Genomic DNA, 21,633 nt, shown 5'->3' on the forward strand with positions numbered 1-21,633 from the left:
GTATAAGGTGACGTGTGCAGCTGCTGATCAGTGCAAACTTCATGTATTCTGTCTTTTATCTTCTTATATTTATATCTTTAATGGCTTAATTTTACAGAATCCTACTTTCTAGGATGAATAGAAAAAGAAAAATCACTCAATAATTTAAAACGTGCGCTGACTGTATTCTGCATGGACAAAGAAAAAAAGTTGTTTAACATGCGTCTGGATGCTTCATCCTCCTGTTTAATAGCGCTTCTGAAAAGACTGATTGCGAGAGATGAACAGCCAGAGGCAACACCCCCTCCCCCTTCCTCTTCCTCTTCCTCCTCCCCCCTCCTCTTCCTCCTCCTCCTCCCTCCTCCTCTTCCTCCTCCTCACCCACCTTCGCTCTCCTCATCCATCCATCCACGCTTCCCTTTTCTCCGCTGCCGGATGGTGCGTTTAGGAGCGCACGCAGGACGGCACCGGGGCTTCCCTTCTGTCTGCTGGAGACGGGCTGAGGAGGGACCAGGTCCGACCGGCAGAGACCACCTCGCGGATCCCGGGGGGGAAGGTCTCCGCGAGCGCGACAGAGGAGGAGACACGCGGGGGAGGTAATTACCCCGTTAATAACCTGTTGTCTGTGTGTTTGTCTTCTTTTGTTTTTGTGGTTGAAGGGTGAAAGCGCCGTTGTGGTGGTGGTAGCGGACACACACACGCACACACACGCACACACGCACACACAAAACACGCGCACGGATTTAAAAGCGACATTTAAACCTGCCTGGACTCGATCACGATGGTTTTAAATGCTGATTTGGAAAAAGAAGCGGAACAAGTGAGCTGATCCTCTGTGGAGCCTCTGCTGCGTTTTTCTCCCTTTCCTTTGATTAATTGCACATTTTTAACACTCACGCGCCTTCATTACAAGCACAGCACGTGAGGTTAATTGATGTGGAGTTGGTGCATTTGCATTTTTTATCCACTGATTTACCCCCAGCCCAGGTGATCAGGTGCTTCTGTGATGTTGCTCAGTGTTGATGGTTTTTTATTTATTTATTTATTATCATTTTATAAGTAACAATAGAAACTGCAGCGTGACATGAGACTGCAAATCAATTACAGTCGCTGGTTGGAGCCTTTTGATTTGAAGGGGGGGGGGGGGGGGGGGGGGAGAGAGAGAGAGACTGAGAGGAGAGCGCCGCCTCAAGTCTGGACCTGGAAACTCTGCAGAAACGCGTCTCTCATGGCCGGTGATCAGGAACCATTACTGGGTTTAACAACAACCCGCACAACCTCCACGGAACCAGCGCTGCCGCGTCCAGGAGAGGGAGTCCTCCGTTTAATCACCTGTTTCCTCTGCATCCTCTGGAGCTCAGGATGAGCCCACATTACTGGGATGATAACCTTCTTACATCATCTGATCCTGGGGGTGGGGGGGTGGGGGGTTAATATAGGATCTCATCCTAAAAACTAAAAAAAGCAGCTGTGTTGCTTCATTTTCTGGGCCAGAGTGGAAATCTAACGCTCAGGGCATCAGAGGTGAGCAGACTCCATGTGTGACTCCCTGTGTGTTTGTGTAACCACACAGGTCAAACACAATAGATGAGCTTTTGTGTGTGTGTTTGCATATTGAACAATGTCAATACCCATTCATATTGATCTAGCTTGCAACAATATAATTTCCCTCAAGGTTCCCTGTTGACAGGATGAATGGAAGCAGCTGTGACGACAGGAAGGACACCTGCTGATAAATGTTTAAATCCAAACACTGGGAGTTTTTGCATTACACTGTCAAATGGGTTTAATAGTAGGCGAAGATGTTCACAATAGAGATGAAATAATTAGTTGATTAATCAATTAGGCCTGATTGATTGTTTCAGTCATTTTTTAAAGCACAGATGGCGACTATCCTCCTCTTCCTCCTTTTGTCTCATCTCCATCCCTGTAAATGAAATGTCTTTGGGTTTTGGTTGTTTGTTGTTTGGACTAAAGAAGCTGCAGAAGAAGCTAGTAGCTTGTGATGTGCATCTTGCAATATTTTCTGATGGTTTACAGACCAAACAACCGATCAATGAATCAAGAATGTGATTTATTAACGGACACAGAGTGAATCTACTGATTGGTCTGTTATTTGATTGATACATTTAGTCTTAAAATGTCAGAAAATAGTAATAAAGGCCTGTCACAGTTTTCTGACTGCACCTGCTGACTTAACTTAAACAAGTAATTGATCATTTAAACTGTGATGAATTAATTTCGTAATCGATTTTCTCTCCTCTGCATCGTCCAGTAATAATATGATATAATGCAGTGCCTGTTTATTGAATGCAGAGGTGCATTTTCACTGACCTTGTCTGCCACCCAGTCATGCCACCTCTGTTTCTCTCATTCAATATGCCGCTCACACAAACACACACACAGCAATCTTATGGCAGATTTCTTCTTCTCTTACATTTTAATTCTGTTTGTGCTTCTGTTTCCTGTTGTTTCCTCCTGCAGATCCTCCATCATCTGAAGGTCTCCCTCCTCTCTTCCAGGGCGTGTCACTGGGATTGTGTTTACCATGCACACTCCCCACAGTGCGTAGCTCGTACAACCGAGAGGAGTGTTAAGTGTGTGTGTGTGTGTGTGTGCGTACTTGAAGTGAAGACATGGGGTCAGTGGGAGCAGAGCGCCGAAGGCCCACGCCAGTCCAGACGCCTGAAGAGAGGGATGTGTGGCGGGATGGAAGCAGAGCTGGATGGAGGGATGTGGGGAGGGAGGGCTGGAGAGAGGGAAGAGAGAGCAGCGTGGTGCAGAGCTACAGCTTCGACTCGTACCAGCTGGAGGAGGAGGAGATCAATAAAGACGCCCCTGAGCGAGGAGTGCTGGCTCTGTCCGAACCTGGTGAGGGAGTTTCTGTTCTGACTAACTGTGTGTGTGTTTACGTGTGTGTGTGTGTGTGTGTTTACGTGTGTGTGTGTGTGTGTGTGTGTGTACTGCCTTTATAAATAGACGGACAAGGAAGGAAGGAACAAGATAGATGTTTCAACAACAACTTATCAAAGTGAAAAACCACAACAACAGAATATCCTTCTCCTCTAAAACACAGAGATAGAAAAGAGTTATTTCACTGGTTTCCATTAAGTTCAAAATGTCATTTTTTAATTTATTTAACAGCTCTGTTTCTTAATGCGTTAAATAGAGCACCACCAGCACCACATTTTTACATTAAACTCTGTATGTGTAAGGATGCCATCTGTGTATTAGGGATGTTGTGATGTTAGTGTCAGGCCGGGACTCAAAGCAGGACTCAGACTCAGAGATTTAGGAAACAATAGGCTTTTATTGAATTCACCAGAGACCTCAGACAGAGTGATAAACAAATGGCTATAAAAAAGGCTAGACACTAACTCTGAATCCTGAGGAACAAAAGACTCCAGGAGGAGGAAAAAGGTTCTAATCAAAAGAAACAAACCGATTAACACAAAACGCTCCGTACGGAGGAAAAACCTGAAACCCAGGACAAGACAACCTCACCACGGTGTGACAGTTAGACCATATTCACTTGGCGGCCATTTTACTCTGATGTCACGCTGAGGGTGGGAAGCCTGAATTTGTCAGATGTTGAAAGTAAAGACAGGCCGCCACTGGAAACATTGCAAGCTAATGCTAGGCTAGCAAACGTGAAGTTTGCAATTGACATAAATTTCAATGTTAGTTGTCCGATGACTCATTAATCCACTGGCTTGTGCAAACATTAAACATTAACTAATATTATATGGTTTCATAATCAACCTGCATCAATGACGCAGTAATATGACAGTGGAGCAAGTGCATCCCTGCTAACTTAACCGGGTGAATAGATAGCAAGGAAGCTAACATTACATTGCTAGCTTGTTCACATCCGGTGTGTTTTACTTCCATGCTGAACTAAACGTGTCGAGATCAGCGTTGATATTGCAGATATCTAACATTAGCTGTTGGCTAACGGGAGCTAAGAGGTTATCAAAAAGGTTGTTTTAGCTTGAAATATGGGTCGAAGTCTCTTCGGATTTTTCTTATCTATTGTCTTTTCTGTTGCTCATCGATCGTGACGCGTCAAATAGAAACAATTCGTCAGAGTCACTGTGTTTATGACGTGTAACCTGGAACACAGCAGTGCAACATTATCCTGTCACCCAGAGGAAAATGGCCGCCGTGTGAATTTGGTCTATAATGATATTTTTGTATAATGTTAGAAAACCTTCCATTCAAATTCATCCTTAACTTTGTTTTCATGGTGTTTTTGGCTTTTTTTGGCAAATGAATTAGACTCAAATACAAGTGTGACAAATAGAACAATTATACATTAATGGAGAGTGAAAAAGAAACCGGATGAATTGATAAACAAAAGGCTGAACATCTGCCATCATATCCAATATTAATATGATATCAATATTTCATTCTTTAAATACCACGGTTATTGTCAGTACAGGTATATCGTGACAGTTTTTCAGTTAGTCCCATCTGTTGTTAAAGCACTCCCTGTTTAACTCAGAGTCGTGTGTTAGCAGTGCTGAGTTTACAGGATTCGTTGCTTTGAGTTCTGGCTGCCTCACCGCGACCAGACCCGTCTCTCAAATGTTACTCAACTGCTGCCATGGAAACACCCACAGAGAGGCTCGAAGATTACGCACAGTTTATGCTAATGTTCCCGAGAATGTTTTATCCACTTTAGAAAAATGGGGAAATGATGCACAACAGCTGAGGCAAAACTCCAGTCGCCACCAAAAGGGCAGATTAGTTTTTATTTTTTACATTTTACATTTAGTCGGCTTGTGCAGTGTGTGTGTGTGTGTGTGTGTGTGTGTGTGTGTGTGTGTGTGTGTGTGTGTGTGTGTGTGTGTGTGTGTGTGTGTGTGTGTGTGTGTGTGTGTGGGTGTGTGTTTATGTGACGATGGTTGAGGCCAGAGTGAATGAAAACAGTGATGGGAGCACAAAGGATGTGTATGTAAACCATTGTGGGCAGGCCTGTTAACAGAATAATTGCTGTGTTGCCTGGTTACTCCGGTTGCACAAAGGGCACGTTAATCAAATCCGAAGTGACCGAGGACACACAGCGAGGGCCTTTGCCTCTGTCTCTCTCCTCTTGTTGCTGTCAGTCTCCATACCTCAGTCTGCAGCCAGCAAAAAATAAAAGGAGTATGCTGGTTCCACACGGAACGAGTCTGTCCTTTTCCCTTACAAGCTCAGAGAAGGCGGACAGACTTCATCCGGGCCTGTCGTTAAATATATTTTTCAGACGAAGGTGGAGAAGTCTGACATGTTTTCCCTAAGTATTCCTCCGCGCTGGCAACGTATGTCCGTCCGTCTGTCCGTCCCATTCTTGTGGATATCTCAGTAACGCCTTGACAGAACCTCTTCAAATTTGGCAGAAACATTCACTTGGACTCAAGGGTGAACTGATTCGATTTTGGGGGTCAAAGGTCAAAGATGAAGAGCGTGGTGACCTCAGAAACGCGATATCTCCGTAAAACCTTGAAGGACTTCCTTCAAATTTAGTAGAAATGTTCACCCGCACTAAGGAGTCAACTGATTAAAGTTGGGTGACTAAAGGTCAAAGGTCAAGGTCACGGTGATCTCACAAAACAGGACTTTGGCCTAATGAATGCAATATCTTGAACTCCTCAAGAGAATCCCTTCAGATTTGGCGCAAACGTTCACTAGGACTCATGAACCTCATAGACCTCTGAACTAACATGTAATTCCTTCAAATGAATTCAAACGTAACCCATACAGTCAAATGAAACAGAGAGCTGTGACTGATGTGGCCATGCATCAGAGATCAGAGTCTTTATACTGTCATGTGCGGTGTTGCTGCACTTAGTGTCTTGAGTATTGACAGTCAGACAAGGTTGATGTTGCTCCACTTGTTTCTGCTGCCTTCACTGCCACTTGTGTTTAGCTCGTGGGTGAGTCTGAGTTTGCTGTTGCTGTAGAGTAAGGCTTTTTACAAAGTCGGCAAACAGCCTTATCTTTGTTTGTAATCTTGTGCTCTAAAGTGTAGAACCCAAAATACCTCCACAAACTCTAGTTCCTAAGTGCTTTGGTGTTGCCCTGTACCTCCTCCAAAAAACAGCCCCCAAACATCAATATCAGAAAATAAAGCACTTTCATGTTGTTAGTTCCTGCTCTGAAATGTCAGTCGCAGTGTGAGCAGTGTCCTCTTCAACGGATTCTCTGTTAATGAGGTTTGACTTTCTGCAGGCGCAGATCTTTTCCTCTGTCTGTGCGTCCATGATGACGATGTGTGACTCAGTGGCGGTTCCAGCTTGTATGGTGCATTTTTTATAATAATATTCCTGTGATATTATTCCTCAAAACAAACCGTTAATCCTGCAGATATTTCTGAAAATATTCTTGCAACAAATCATAACATTCAAAAACTAAATAAATGATAAATCCCATTATTTACAATCATAAATACCAAAATGAAGTTTGACAAGAAAAGCCTCTGTCTCTCTTATATACAGACGAATAACAGACAACCAAAATCACTAAGCTGCAGAAATCCTTCATCCCACCAATAGATTAACAAGAGAACCTACTTATTATTATTATTATTACAACCTTCAAACTAGACACACTCATTCTGAATTGCACAACTGTCATTTGAAGTATGACATTTCTTGCTTTCATCATCAGTTAGTACCAACATTATATACTCATAAATACCAGAATAAAGTAACACATCTCTCTATATCTATATATCTCTATATAGGCCTATAGATAAATAGATACCAATATAAACGAGACACACACAGGTGGTGGTGTGCAGACTAGTTAATTATTCTTAACCATTTCACAGTATTATGAATGGACTGTGTTTACGCACATTTTCGCACGGAATAATTTTCCTTGAACTTTGTACAAATATTTACTGTAATATTTACTTTATTTACATCAACGCTCTGTTTTCAATAGACTCACATGGAGTGAAGCAACACGACACTATGAGACTATCCAAATCTTTTCCAACTTTACGCAATAGTTTATCGACAGAAGTCAATGACCCACACAGACAAATGATATATATAGATATAGAAAACCAATTCTATATCTATATATCACGATTTCACAGGATTATTAATGAATTGTGGTTTATTTGGTAGTTTTTCCTGGTGTGACTAATTTGACTAATTGCATTATTTCTGTACAGAGATAGGAATGCACTATTTGATAGATTCCCCCGCCCCCTCCCCGTCCACCTCCACCTCTGAGAGTGAGAGAGGAGACCTTCGCACCAGAAGCTGCACTAACTAGAAAGGGCGCCCGCTCTGATCCACAGCGACATGATCACTGCTCGTGCTAACGAGACAGTTTGCTTCATTCTGAACAAATGTGCTGCTGTAAGCCTGAACTGCTTCACATGCTGTGTGTCAAGAAACAACAGACCCGGCAGAAATGCAAATATGGTCGTTAAAACAGATAATTAGTTATAAGATAATCACAAAGATTATTGCTGAGCTAAGTGCAGACTATCACCCATCAACAGATGAGGAGGAAAATCATTTATCAACCCCAGTTTGCATAATAATTAATTGGACGAATCATTAAGCTGTGACATTAATGATTGGGATTTTTTCTCCTTCCGTCTGCTGTAAAATCTAAATGCTCAAAAAATGATTTGCAGCCATTAATAGTCGGCTCACAGGATTAGTGAAGGATTATAAACAGTTATATAAAGAACCTGCACATTGCACTTAAACCATGAAACTGAATCAGCTGCACAACACAAAAGTCCTACTTGTGACTGAAACCACTCGTGCAGATTGTCCAATGATTCACCCACATTTCCTGTGATCAGTCTTTAACCAGCACAACAGGAACGAGGAAGCTGCTCCATCAGCAGAGCCGCAGCTACGCCTCTGCTCCGCTCTATCAGCATTCATCCTGATTAGCTTTAATGAAGACGGAGCGCGTTGGTTTCAGACCTAATTCTGATGTCTTGAAGTCATTTTTTTATCCCCGCTGCTTGAGCATGATTTCATACTCTTTTAATTCTCTAACCCTTGACTCCCTCATTCCGGTCCCAGACTTTGAGGAGCCGATCCCTGACGACCGTTACCATGGCATCTACTTTGCCATGCTATTGGCTGGAGTGGGTTTCCTGCTTCCCTACAACAGTTTCATAACAGATGTGGACTACCTGCACCACAAGTTTGAAGGTATAAATATACATGAGCACAAATAAACCCACGCACGTTCTTACAAAATCAAACAAAAAAAAGGGGGATGCATGAATTTTACAGACACAAGCAATTGGACAGAACGCATTCATGTCCAACTCCCAGGAGTCACGGCTCTTGTGTGTTTGTGTGTGTGTTTCAGGCACGTCCATCGTGTTCGACATGAGTCTGACGTACATCCTGGTGGCTCTGTTGGCCGTCATCCTCAACAATGTGCTGGTGGAGAGGCTCAGCTTGCACACCAGAATTACTGTGGGTAAGTCAGACAGGGACAGACGAACCTCTAATTGTGAAATGTCTCTCATTATAGGAACTTATACCGCTACTCATTTATTAATGACCCTGTGGGAACCTGAGGGCTCATCAGAGCAGAGTACACAGAGCGAAAATGAGAAGACAGTATAAAGAGGAAGAGAAAAAAATAATAATTCTCCTGTGTATTTTAGTCACAAACTGTCTCAAACAAAATTTGCCGAAGACTGTGAATTCACAAGGGTCTCTCTTTCAAGATCTTACATCATCCTGAGTTTTTCAGCTATCATAACATTTCACAAAGCTATTAAAGCAAACCATTCACATATAAGTATGCACATCTAGGCAGATTTGACATCAGGTTTGTAATAAACTGAAGTGTGATACTACAGAGATTAAATGTGCTTCAAAATTGCTCATTTAAAAGCCGTTTTTTAAAGATTCTGCGTCTTTGAAGTGTAAATAGTTCTTCATAGGACATAAGTAACATAAAAATATTAAAGCAGTTCATCCTATCCGTATATAACAAATCATTTTTGAGCAAAAAGTTTGAGAAAAAAAAAGTTCTTTAAAAATGTATGTTCCCCGAGGAGAGGTTGGATTTCTCTGCACATATACGCTGTAAGTAAGAGCAAGGTTTCACCACTCTACCCTCTGCAGCTCAAAATAGCTCTGCTTGCATCCTTGAGGAGATGTCTTTTGAAGTGTGTTGTCTGCACAAGAGCTCGTCTCTGGGGGATAATGAAGTCGAGATCGAACTTCAGTCGAACGCACCAATGTTCGCACAACGGCTTTTGTCAAATATCTGTTCAGTGCAATCACAACATGACCTAGATCAGAGACGACTCCTCACTGTCCATCTGTCTGTCTGTCTGTCTGTCTGTCTGTCTGTCTGTCTGTGTTTCTTTGCCTGCAGGTTACATCTTAGCTCTGGGGCCGCTGGTCTTCGTCAGCGTGTTTGATGTCTGGCTGGCAAAGTTCACCACCAGGCAGGCGTACATCGTCAACCTGGTGTCAGTGGGAGTGGTAGCCTTTGGGTGTACAGGTACTACTAATGCTTATCTATCTATCTATCTATCTATCTATCTATCTATCTATCTATCTATCTATCTATCTATCTATCTATCTATCTATCTTAATGCTAACGTTGCTCCATATCTGCTGGATTTATAAGTTAGCCACTGTTAGCTAACAGTCGGGCTGCTACTTTGCAGGCAGCTGTTTTTAGTGAATTAGCTCTAACTGCCCACAACAAAAAGGCCAACAGACCAAGTCAACAGCTAGCTGGTGAAAATGGAGGAGCATTTAGCAGCTATTGTGCCAGACATTTGCCTGATGGAGACAAAAACAAACTAAAAAGGAGAGTGAATTTTGGACGTACATTAGGAACTGTTTGCTAACATATTTAATACATTTTGAATATAAAATTTGCAGAATATTTTGATAATGTTGACTTTATTGCACGTCAGGATTTATGGCAAGTCTCATGTGGTGGATATGGATGTTATTACTTTATGTTTCATACAGTAGATGCAGCTGTAGATATGATAAAGATAAAGACAGAATATGTAATATACTGTAGATACATACATTTTCAGAAAAGTCAGACTCACTGTGGAGCTATTAGACTGGACTGTGCTACTGTAAACATGTTGATAATCCGTCCACCTCCTGTACTGTGTGCATATGGACTACTGTAAATGTATGTTATCCATCAGAGCTGTCAAACGAACGAGCAGCAGTGTCAGCACAAACACAAACACAAACACAGGAGAAGCTTGAGTCATCAGCTGCTGCTAATGACTTTCATACATTGAGCCAGCCTCCTTGTTGTTACCGTGAGTGTGAACACAGAGTCTTTCAGCCGACAGAAATAACAGTTTAATTAATTGAGGTCTGGAGGTCAGAGCCGCCTCTCTCTAGTGATGAGTGGAAGTTCATGAAGTGACATCTCTAAATAAAGTGTTGTTGTTACAGTGTTGACTGTTAGGCCACTGTTTGCTCTGATAACCACTTCCTCCTCCCTCCCCAGTGCAGCAGTCCAGTTTCTATGGTTACATGGGGATGCTGCCCAAGAGGTACACACAGGGCGTGATGACTGGAGAGAGTAAGTACCGTCACTCAGACAAAGATCTCCATCTTGTGTATTTTCCTCTGTTCTTACTCGTCGACCTGTCTGGACTCCACCCCCTCCGGTCTCTCCAGGTACGGCCGGGGTGATCATCTCCCTGTCCCGCATCTTCACCAAGCTGCTGATCACTGACGAGAGGAGGAACACGCTCATCTTCTTCCTCATCTCCATCAGCATGGAGATGCTCTGCTTCCTGCTTCACCTGATGGTGCGGCGCTCCCGATTCGTCCGCTACTACACCAACCACGCCCAGGGCAAAGGCCCGGGCAAAGGTCATGACCCACGTGACAACGGGACTGGATACAGGGTTCACCATGACGTCACTGCAGAGGAAGTAAGATTTGTAAGTCTGTGGACACTTTCTTGAACATGCTGTGTTTGTGCTGTGTATTCAAACAAGCTAATCGGTTGTTTGTGCAGCAGGTTATTATGACCCATAGTTACACTTTGTTGCTTGGCAACATGTAGTGGCCGTAGTAATTATGACAGCAGCAAAGGGAGAAGTGCGGTGACGAAGTGTAAGGAGAGGTTAGGTATGGATGGGATGGTCAACAAAACACAGTAATATGACATGAGCGGTGTTCGATTCCCATCTGGAAGCAGCAGTTTATGAAAGTTAACTACGTTGTTGTTCTTGTAACCATGACAACAAAGATAATCTAATGTTGACCCAAACAAAACCCTTACCCAAATTAAAACAGTGGACAGTCATGTATTTTGACTATGGAAACTGTTGTATTGTAATAAACTATTGTGAAGGCCAAAAATGACAACTCCCTACCTTTGAAGCAGTCGTGAAATTCGTTTGAAATATGTTGGTTTTTGTTACTTTACCACCCGGATATGAAATCCTAACCAATGAGTGAGCCAGCTAACCTTTCTCTGCTCGGAGTCTAAAAAAAGAAAGAAAAGCAAAATCTGATTGGATAACTCTATTTTGATGGTTTTAGCTTCACTTCCGAAGCTGCTAGCGGTGTTAGCCAAAACAAGCGTGATAGACGTCTGTTTTTAATTACAAACAGACATTTCCGTGGACAGCTCCAAACGGGGACAGGCCACCAAAAACGGGGACAGTCCCGTTATGTTGTTATGTGCTGAGTTTTTGTGTCTGCTGCACTGGCAGTTTGTCATGATTAACTTTATATTTAAGACATTTTGCTTCAATTTAATATTTTGTGATTTAGTCGCCTCTGTATTTTCTCAAGTCTAGGTTTTCAAGTAATACTGAGAGATCGACTCTTCCACTCCACATGGACCAGCTTATACATGTTTGATTCATCCAATCCTTCAAAAATGTTGCAACAACAAACTTTCTGAACTCAGACAGGGAGGAAATGTCAAGCTCCTAGAAAACGGATGTGTCACGCAACTCAATTTCTCTGCAGAGAGTGTGTGTATGTGTGTGTGTGTGTATCTCTTGCATGTGTAAGTGTGAACGTCCACACAGTGATTGAGGGTTGTGTGTGTTATAAAATGCAGAATCGTTTATTTACATCTACAGGATGTTGTTTTGGCTGCCGCTTACAAAAGGGAAGCGTTGAGAGAGGAAGAGCAAGGGATTTTGGGAAGAGTTATTAGGACGAGGCGTGCAGAGACAGTGGTGCGGGTGGTGCAGAAAAAAGGATTGAGACAGATGGAGTTTTAGAGAGAAAAGCAGAGGATGAAGTCTCCTGCGAACAGACAGAAAACGAGAAAAGGTTGGGAGAAAACTGTTGAGGCGAAGAGAGGCGAGAACATGTGGAGGGGTGTGGGGGCGAGTGCAGAGAGGCAGCCAGCCAAGAGGAGGAAAAGGGAGGCATCATGACGAAAAATGACACAACTGAAAGAAACAGAAAGTGAGCAAGGGGGCGGGGGGGGGGGGGGGGGGGGACACAGAGCAGGACACCGGTCCCGACAACGACGGGCAGAAATGATGGAAGAGGAGGAAAATCCTCTTTGTAGTCACGCTTGAAGCAGCACTTAGTTAGACTGAAGACATGGAGCTAATGTTCCTCATCACACCCCCGCGTGCGTGTGTGTGTGTGTGTGTGTGTGTGTGTGTGTGTGTGTGTGTGTGTGTGTTTAGAGCCTTCAAAGGAAAACATGGCACCTCAGGGTGTCGTCATTTCATATGTGCATGATTGTGTGTGTGTGTATATGAGGGATGCCCTGTATTTTACAGTAGTGTGTGTTGGTGGTGTGAGTGTGATGTTTTGTTGGGGGGGGGGCTGATCCAGGCGGCTCTTTGTTCTGGTTGCCAGGGGAAACCGAGGCAGCGCTCTATATTATGGGGTAATCAAGAAGAGTGGTGCCCTCTGGCCTGCAAGTCCCACTAATCAACTAATGGATCTGTGTGTGTGTGTGTGAGTGTGTGAGTGTGTCTTCTGTGTGTGTGTGTGTGTGTGTGTGTGTGTGTGTGTAACTACTTGTGCACACCTGTGTGATGTTCATATGAAGAAGCGTGTGTTTGGAAATAAGCATGAGTAGAAGAATGTGCCTATATATTTGGATGAAGAGAAAATATGTGTGTGTGTGTGTGTGTGTGTGTGTGTGTGTGTGTGTGTGTGTGTGTGTGTGTGTGTGTGTGTGTGTGTGTATTTGCAGTCCTCTCTGCAGTCTCTTTAACATAATTACATCAACCTGCAGCTACTCACAGTCGTCCTCTAATAGCCGCTGCCATAAAAAGCTGATGTCATGCAGCCGGGAAGCCATTACCAATGAAAGAGAAGTGAAAAGACGAAGTTCAAACACAGACACAGAATATGTTTATTTACTGTGTGATGTCTTCCTCTTGTGTTTTCTTAATGAACTGTTAATGCCCTTCAAAAAGCCTTTGAAAGTGCTCTCATGAAATGAACAACACCATGATGATGTTTCCCCGTGTGATTTGATAGTTCATATAATATTTTCAATACATTTTAAAACCATGAGGAGATTTTACCTAATATTTTATAACATTAAGATCTGAACTTTAGCATAGGGGGACCAGACATCACCGTTTTCCGGGGACTGTCCCTGTTGTTGGCGGCCTATCCCTGGAAATGTCCCTGTTTTTGAGTGTGAATTAAAAAACAAACATTGTGCTTGTTTTAGCCAACAGAGGGGGCTAGCTGCTAGCTACAGCATCTTCAGAAATGAAGTTAAAATAATCAAAGTAGAGTTAAACTGTTTTTTGTTGTGTCTAGGCAGAGAAGAGATTGGCTGGCTCAGTCATTGGTTAGGAGTTCATAACCGGGCAGTAAACTAACAGAAACAAACATACCCAAAGCCACCAGCTGAAACTTGAAAAAATTGTTTTTATGTTGGAAGATGTGAAGAAGAAGAAGTTGAACAGTCTGCGATGGACTTCACACAACAATATTCACAAGAATACTTTTATGAAAAACCCTTTGATTCTTTTGATCTATGGACTATAAATAATTGAGGAATAGACAGACAATCAGACTTCATGACTGCTTCAATGGGAGGGAGTTGTTGTTTTATCAGTTGTTCTTCATCATAGTTTATCACAGTACAGTTACTATGGTCAAAATACATGACACCAGGACTCTCCCCCTTTTTCATTTCATAGATAAAAACATAAGATCTTTTAATGATACATTTTATCTATGATATATACAGTATATGTATATGTATATATATATATATATATATATATATATATACAGTATATATACTGTATATATATATGTATATATTGACCACTGAACTGGAAATGTTTCCAGTTTTCATTTCAGAAATCTGGTCACCTTATTAAGAGTTGTTTTATTTGAAAAACTGAAGACTGTGTGTGTGTGTGTGTGTTTGTGTGTGTGTGTGTGTGTGTGTGTGTGTCTCTTCAGGGAAACGGTGGGCCGGGACCGTCTGCTCCAGAAGAAGGCGTTGAGGAATTTGTGGGTGGTACCTATGTGCGATTTGATGCCCCAAAAGCCAAGATAAGGAGGAGCTGGCCCGGTGTCCGAGGTTCTCTCAGTTTTAATCTCGTGCACTCACTTGCTCAATTACCCTCTGACTCTAACAGATGGATGTGAAATTTAAATGCATCCCCTGGTGATTGTCAGGAAGAGGGCTGTGTTCTCAGTGAATTTGCCCGCTCAGCGGAGAGCTTCAGGTTTTTTTTTTAAACATCATGTGTTTGTGTGTCTTCTCCAACCAAGACATGATCCTGCATCGTTACGTGGTGTCCCGTGTGATCTGGGCCTACATGCTGTCTATAGCCGTGACCTACAGCATCACTCTGTGTCTGTTCCCTGGACTGGAGTCAGAGATACGAAACCCCACCTTGGGGGAGTGGCTCCCCATCCTCATCATGGCCACCTTCAACATGTCGGACTTTGTTGGCAAGGTGAGGCGCAAGTGTCATGTAACACATGTAACTGTCATAACTTACCTGAATTCTTTATCGTTCTCATTTATTCTTTTTTGTACAAATCATAACAGGAACCCTCCTTTTTCGAATCATTTTCTTTATCATTCTTATACATGAAGTTACATTTTTTAAAACGTTCATAAAACACAGTAAATCACGTACTGACAACACCATGTGACACCCAGCTGGACCGGAGCTTTTGTCCGACGTGGAGAGGCTTTCTGAATGTAGTCTCACTGCCTCAACACACCAATACAGATTACTACTGCACTATGTAAAACATTACAGCTTGTGTAGATTGCACTAATAAAAACAGGATGTTGTGATTGACAGGGACCAGGAGAGTGTGGTGTAAAAAAATAACTATAATTATAATAATAATAATACAAATAAGCCTCAGACACCTGAAGGTAGGGTTGCAGCATCCTACAGCTTTCCTCATTACTCACATGTTACATCACATCATGCAGAACACACACTGATTGTTAATCAGTATAATTTTTTTCAATTTTGAAAATTACTTCTGGGAGATGGAGGTGTTGAACATAATAAGGCGGTTGCTGTATCAACTTAAAAAGTGTTGTGGTTACAGGTTGTGTCTGCTGCCCCCCTGTGGCAAAAAAAAGATAGTTATTGAATGTTTACAGTAAAATACAAGCGTTTAAAACGATTTTTAACTTAATATCTTAGTAAATGAGCATTTGTAGTAGCACTGTCCTTTTATTTGGGCATTCATAGCCTCAGGTATAAAATCTCTGTGAGGTTTGATGAGGATACTTTCATCCAGCTTATATCTGTGACTTGTGTAGTAGATAAACTGTGAGTCTGGTTATAAAATCTACTGGATCATCATCGTTGGTAACACCAGAAAACATGGGAATGATCCTTTATCATCCCTCTCTCCTTGGATTCTGGGATTTAATTGTATTTTTCAAGCTTCTCTGCACGACAGAAGCTTTGAAGAGACAAAGTCACACTGAAGTTAACCTTGTGAAATTGTTGAAGGAGTCGCCCCACTTATTAAAAACCTGAGCGTAAGACCGGGGAAACTCTGGTTTATTTTTGGATAATTGCTCTTAGCTCAAAGGCGCTATTTGAATATTCAGAAATGAAACCTTATCAAGTGTCCTTAAGTCATAATTTTGACTTTGACAGGAAAAAAGTTGATTGAGATTGTAAGCTTTGTCTTTGTCCTCACGGCAAATTTTGCATTTTGCTGAAATGGAGTAAAAAAAGGAGATAAGGAGAAGAGAAATTAAATAGAAAGGAAAATTAAGGTAGCTTAGAGGTAAAAGAAGAGTCGTGATAAGAATTAGGAATATAATAGGAAAGAGGGAATAGAATAAAGTACATTTTGATTCAGTTGTTGTGCTAGCGGCTTCCCAGTGAAGCAGCTGGTCGAGCCTCCAGCATCACTGAAATGTCCCCTGCTCCTCAGATCCTGGCAGCGCTGCCGTACGACTGGTCTGGAGGCCGTCTGCTCTTCTTCTCCTGCCTCAGGGTGATCTTCATCCCTCTGTTCGTCATGTGCGTTTACCCGGCCAGCTCACCCACCCTGTCCCACCCTGCCTGGCCCTGTCTCTTCTCCCTCCTCATGGGAGTCACCAACGGATATTTCGGGTCCGTGCCGATGATCCAGGCTGCCGGCAAAGTGCCGCCCGAGCAGAGGGAGCTGGCAGGTGAGTTGTTCACCTCGATGTTATCGTGTTAGCTTTGACACACTGAAGTGAGGTCGATTTCTCCTTGTCAAACTCTAAATTGCTCATGTGATCAACAGGAAATGGATCAAAACAATGTTGATAAGCTATTCATCGTTTATCATATAAAAAACAAACATCTGCTGGTTCCAGCTTCTCCAGTGTTGCTGCTCTCCAGCTGCTGCATATCAGTGCAAACTGAATATTTTTTTGTTTTTATCTTGTTTGTTGCTCAAATCATCTCAATTTTGCTGCTTTAACTGATTTCCTGATGTTTTACATAATGGAGTAATCTAAAAAAATCAAACCAAAAGATGAATTGGTTGAAAATAATCACTAGTTGTGATCCTGGATTAAAACAAAAGAGATGTAATGTCTTAATTAATGAGCTTTACGGTGCTGGTAAAAGTTCCATCTGTCGTTACAACAGCTTCATTATTGTCAGTATGTTTGTCCGTTATTGATCTTATATGTTATTGATCTATCTCATCTTGTTATTTTAATTCCCTCCGCGAGCAGCAGCCATATTGTTTTCAGGTTGTCCGTCCATCCGTCCCATTCTCGTGGACACGATGTCTCAGTAACACCCTGATTGAACTTCTTATAATTTGGCACAAACATTCACTAGGACTCAAGGATGAACTGATTAGACTTTGGTGGTCAAAGGTCAAAGGTCACATTTTTTAGCCATAACTCAACAAACTAAAGAAAATTTCACACAAATGGTTCATATTTCATATGACTTTGGATAAACAGGGATTTAACCTGGAACTAGTCTGAGTGGCGGAGGGATACAAACACGATGATTCTAGTTTATGGTTTGTCACACTGTTTCACCAAAAGATGAATAAATAAATAAACCTTACCACTGCTCACTCTGGAGGAGCGACTCTCCTGTTCTCTCTCTGTATCAGCTCCACACTCAGTCTCTGCTTCTCTCTCCAGGGAACACCATGACGGTCTCCTATATGACGGGCCTGATGGTGGGCTCCGCTGTGGCGTACGCAGCTTACAGCTTCACCGCTCCAGGGACGGGAACACGCTTCTCTGCGCTCAACACACACGCGCCTGCCAACGCTACAGGGTACTGAATGTCTACACACAATCGAAACACGCTCTCAGAGACACGGACGTATTAACACACATACATGTACACACACCTGCAGCCATTAACACACATAAGATCTTGGAAGGAGAAGCGGGTACAGACTGACGGACCTCCGACTGAGAAGCAAAAGAGACAAAAAGTGACATTTGGCATTGGAGGAAATGATCAACAGTGAAAACGTAGCAGGTTTCTCCACCCACTCATTCTCCAGCCCGGTGATCCAGTGACCTCCACCTGTGCCGCTGTGATGAACTTTCCCCCGGAGGTGGAGAACAGGAGCTGTGCACCTGTCAGCCCTTTGAGCGTCTCACAGCGTAATTATTGTCTGCATGTGTGTGTGAACGGATCGGCTGACATTTGTACAGCTATACAGTCAAGTGATGTGTCGCAGCAGGGAATTAACGGTTCATAATTTTCCATGAGACCTCTTGTCTCGGGTCACATGTGTTATGTTTCATGATTTCTCTGAACTGTCGCTGTTTGAAATAGAAATATGATGTTAGCGTGGATTTTTCTGGACAGGTTGTTTCCTCATTATAATCTCTTCCGATGAAAATAGGACTGCAGCTCACGGTGATGTGATTTGGGTAATGTGATCAAAATCCTCTGACTTTAAGGGAGTTTTTTTTAGCTTCAGTAAAATTTTTCTGAGTAATAATGGGATATGAAAGGGATTTAAATAAGTTTTTGTTGACTGAACAAATACACCCACTATATACAAATGTATGTAGACGTCCCTGAATTCAAGTTGAGTCATGGGAAAATTTTGTTGAACTTTACAGGAAGAGAAAAAAGGGAATTTGATATAAAACATATTAAGCATGTAACGACAGATAACTGAACCGTTACCACAGCGACACAGAGCTTAACCTTGTAAAAAAAAAAAAAAAGTATCTTTAATTTTACTGTGTCTTTAAAGGAGCTAATTGTAAGTTTTGCTATTGCTACATAGCTAGCGTTAGCATTACCAGCTGTTTACCTACCAGTCTAGAAGAAATGTTGTGAGTTCAAACTTTATTCCTGTACTCAGAAGTGGAAAGTAACGTCAATGTTAACTCTTGTCTCTATCACGTCTGTTCTTCTACTGACGTTAGCATGCTAACCAGCTAGCCTCGGCCTGTCTCGTCGCTTTCCAGTAGCGACTCACTGTAGCTTCGAATCTGTCCTGAAGACTTAGTGCTGCTCAGAGGATTTATAACCTCTTTTGCTATAAAGACAACAATGGCCGAAGCTCTCGTCAAGCGACACACACCACCACTTACAAAACTTACAAATAGCCCCTTTAAGAAAGTTACAGACATTTTCGGACTTTATTTTCCCCTTCCAGTCCATGTGTTTTGTCTCTGTTCAGCTTGTTTGTCTAATCTGAACTGAAAAAGCTTCTGTCGTACTTATTTTCATTTTTATTTTTATTAACCGTATATAGTATATACTTTATATCTAAAAAAAAAAAAAAAAAGTCTGTTAAGAATAACGTTAAACCCTTTTTGTAGTTGTTATGATTATTTGCATTGTCACTGGCAGCTGCTCGTGCCTGTTACGCTAAAAGGAGAAAAGAGTGAGCAGATTTCAGAGAACAAAGTGTTGGTATGAGTTTTCGTAAATGGTCTGTGTCCCCTCTTTGTCCCTCTGAACTGTGTCTGTGTTTAACGTCCATGTAATGATGTGGGATACTATGGGGGAAAAAAACAGTTAGTGCCAAACAGTCCGCCTGTTTCTGATCAGAGTTAGTAGCTGAGAAACGATTGAATGTAAAGTTGTAAATATACAGAATAAAATGCACTCAAGGCAGTGAAGAGCTTTTATTTTATCCATGTGAAAGCCTCTAGGAAATATCAGATTCGTATTTTTTGTAGCTTTGTTTAGCGGAAGAGATCCAGAAAGCACCTATTTCCTCCCCAGCTTTTTAGTTCCTCCACGTTTCCGGTTGGATTTGATTAATTTTTCAGCGATAAGAGGATCAGCAGAGTTCAGCGTTTATACATTATGGAGAAAACAGGCCTCAGTGTAGAAAGTGCACTACATTATGTAGGTGACGGCTTGAATGGAGCCCACTGTCGGCGCCGCTTGAAGAATGGTAGGGCGCCATTTGGGAGATAACCTCATTACTGTATGTATGTCCCGCTGTGCTGATGGTGCCTTTCTGCCCGGGGCCTCTCCGCTCTCAGTGAGCTGCTGGGTTTGATGGTGTTTTTAGTTATTTTTGGTCAGACGTGTCATTAAAGGACACGGGAAGTCTCTTTACGCCTGTTTCTCTCTTTCTGTGGTGGAAACTACAGGGACATTTTGAGAGAAGGGAGATCCCACTTTTCACAAAGTATTGCATCACTGTAATTTTCTTGAAACCAGCATAGTGATTTTCCTGCTACAACCAGCTCAAAACTTTAAACTGTTCAGTGGAGAAAATTACACTTTTGTTTGAATTGATTGTTGAGACACTTTCAAATCTTATTAATAACCTATTGCAAGAACAACTGTGTGAACATTTTTTTCAACTGGCGATGAATAATTTATCATTTCACTAGATATTTTTGGCGTTAGCTGACACTTTTATCCATATTTTTTTATCACGAGTTTAACAGCAGAAGGCTTCATAATTACACACAGCCGACTGCAGAGAGTGCAAAGCACGGTGGAGCAGAAGAGGAAACATAATCATTAGGTGACGTCTTTGCCCCTGATAGAAAATGGAAAGTGAGTCTGGAGTTTGGAGGTTATTTCACCGCTGGGGAATGACACTCACTCTTCAGCTGAGTTGACTGTGCTGTTACAGGCAAACACACTGGCCTGTTATTTTATGTGGAAAACAACTTTTAATTCTGTATTTTATCTCATCCCCAAGGTCTCATATTTGTCAGCTTGCCCTGTGACTTCCTGTTTTTTTTTTTTGTTTTTTTTACAGCAGCCACAGCCTGAGATAACGCTCATTTTTCTCACCGACAGCAGATAATTTCTGCAGAAACCATCTCATACTGACTATTTTAGACTGCACACTGTGAAATATGTGTATGGTGTTCAGAGAACAGTGTTGCATAGAGATGCTACGCTGTTTATATGTATATATATATCAACTGTAACATAAGATATTTTGCAGATGATATTTGTGACAAAAGGACAGTTTAAGAGCTTTAGTGATTCAAACTAAGAATTGGGTGCAGTGAGCTGAATTTGGCGTTTTTGCTGGTGTCATTATTGCATGACGGTCGGGTGTCTGATCAGCTTTTTTAATGCAAAATTCAGATATACAACAGAAGGAGTCAACAGCCTGCTGACTACACCTGCCTGGTGGGAGGGAAATTATCTCATGAGGTGAACCAACCTCTCAATGTTTAATTCCAAACTCTAGTTCTGCCTAAAAATAATAATCATTGCTTAAAATGCCACTAATATCTCGCACCAAAACGTACAAATTCTCCAACAATGTAAACTGACATTTTATTTTGTTGTAAATAAGCTACATGATTTCAGTTTAAGATAATGAATTCTCCCAAAAGAGTCTGTTTGTGCCCAACATTGTACCATCAGCAGCGCTTAATAAACAGTTGTTTACATCTTCGTCTGCCGCCTCATTTGTGTGTGTTGTTGCTATTTCTGCTGTTGCATATTTACATGCCATGAAAAAAGGCTGTTTTTACATATTATGGTTTAGATCAGAGCTTCGCTGTGTCAAAACAGGAAGCAACCACATTTAGTCAGTGTGATTTTTTTTTTCCTGTCTAAACAGCTGTCAGCGGAAAAGCTCTGCACCACAAAACCTCCCCAGATAGCAAAAGAAATCTGGCCCATATTTGACACCACATGCTTGCTTTCTTCTGGCCCAGTATACGCCCTGTTCCACGGCCCGAATCTGGCCCATATACAGCATGGTTGTAAGATTCCACATAACTGGATCTCCTGGCTGTCAGTCAGTACCTGAGGACAAC

General features: G+C 42.0%; 1 protein-coding gene across 2 annotated transcripts; it reads left to right on the plus strand.

Moving 5' to 3' along the window:
• Nucleotides 1-402: 402 nt before the first annotated feature.
• On the plus strand, nucleotides 403-21,261 carry slc29a4a (solute carrier family 29 member 4a). Of its 2 annotated transcripts, none has more exons than XM_056402136.1 (11): nucleotides 403-575; nucleotides 2,464-2,850; nucleotides 8,022-8,153; nucleotides 8,317-8,430; nucleotides 9,343-9,471; nucleotides 10,459-10,533; nucleotides 10,632-10,891; nucleotides 14,379-14,499; nucleotides 14,694-14,881; nucleotides 16,344-16,584; nucleotides 17,548-21,261. In XM_056402136.1, exons 2-11 carry the CDS (start codon nucleotides 2,616-2,618, stop codon nucleotides 17,691-17,693), a joined length of 1,641 nt encoding a protein of 546 aa, XP_056258111.1. In that variant the 5' UTR covers nucleotides 403-575; nucleotides 2,464-2,615; the 3' UTR covers nucleotides 17,694-21,261. The 2 variants fall into 2 exon arrangements, with proteins under 2 accessions (XP_056258111.1, XP_056258110.1); XM_056402135.1 differs by having other exon boundaries at nucleotides 404-575; nucleotides 10,632-10,900.
• Nucleotides 21,262-21,633: the final 372 nt, after the last annotated feature.

The sequence above is a fragment of the Seriola aureovittata genome, chromosome 17 (genome assembly GCF_021018895.1).
Source record: "Seriola aureovittata isolate HTS-2021-v1 ecotype China chromosome 17, ASM2101889v1, whole genome shotgun sequence".
Taxonomy (NCBI): domain Eukaryota; kingdom Metazoa; phylum Chordata; class Actinopteri; order Carangiformes; family Carangidae; genus Seriola; species Seriola aureovittata.

Bases quoted from the DNA above. Each gene is read 5' to 3' on its own strand.
- slc29a4a (XM_056402135.1), top strand. From the start codon at position 2,616: ATGGGGTCAGTGGGAGCAGAGCGCCGAAGGCCCACGCCAGTCCAGACG. The intron at 2,851-8,021 runs GTGAGGGAGTTT...TTCCGGTCCCAG, and splicing joins GCTGGCTCTGTCCGAACCTG to ACTTTGAGGAGCCGATCCCT. The intron at 16,585-17,547 runs GTGAGTTGTTCA...TTCTCTCTCCAG, and splicing joins CGAGCAGAGGGAGCTGGCAG to GGAACACCATGACGGTCTCC.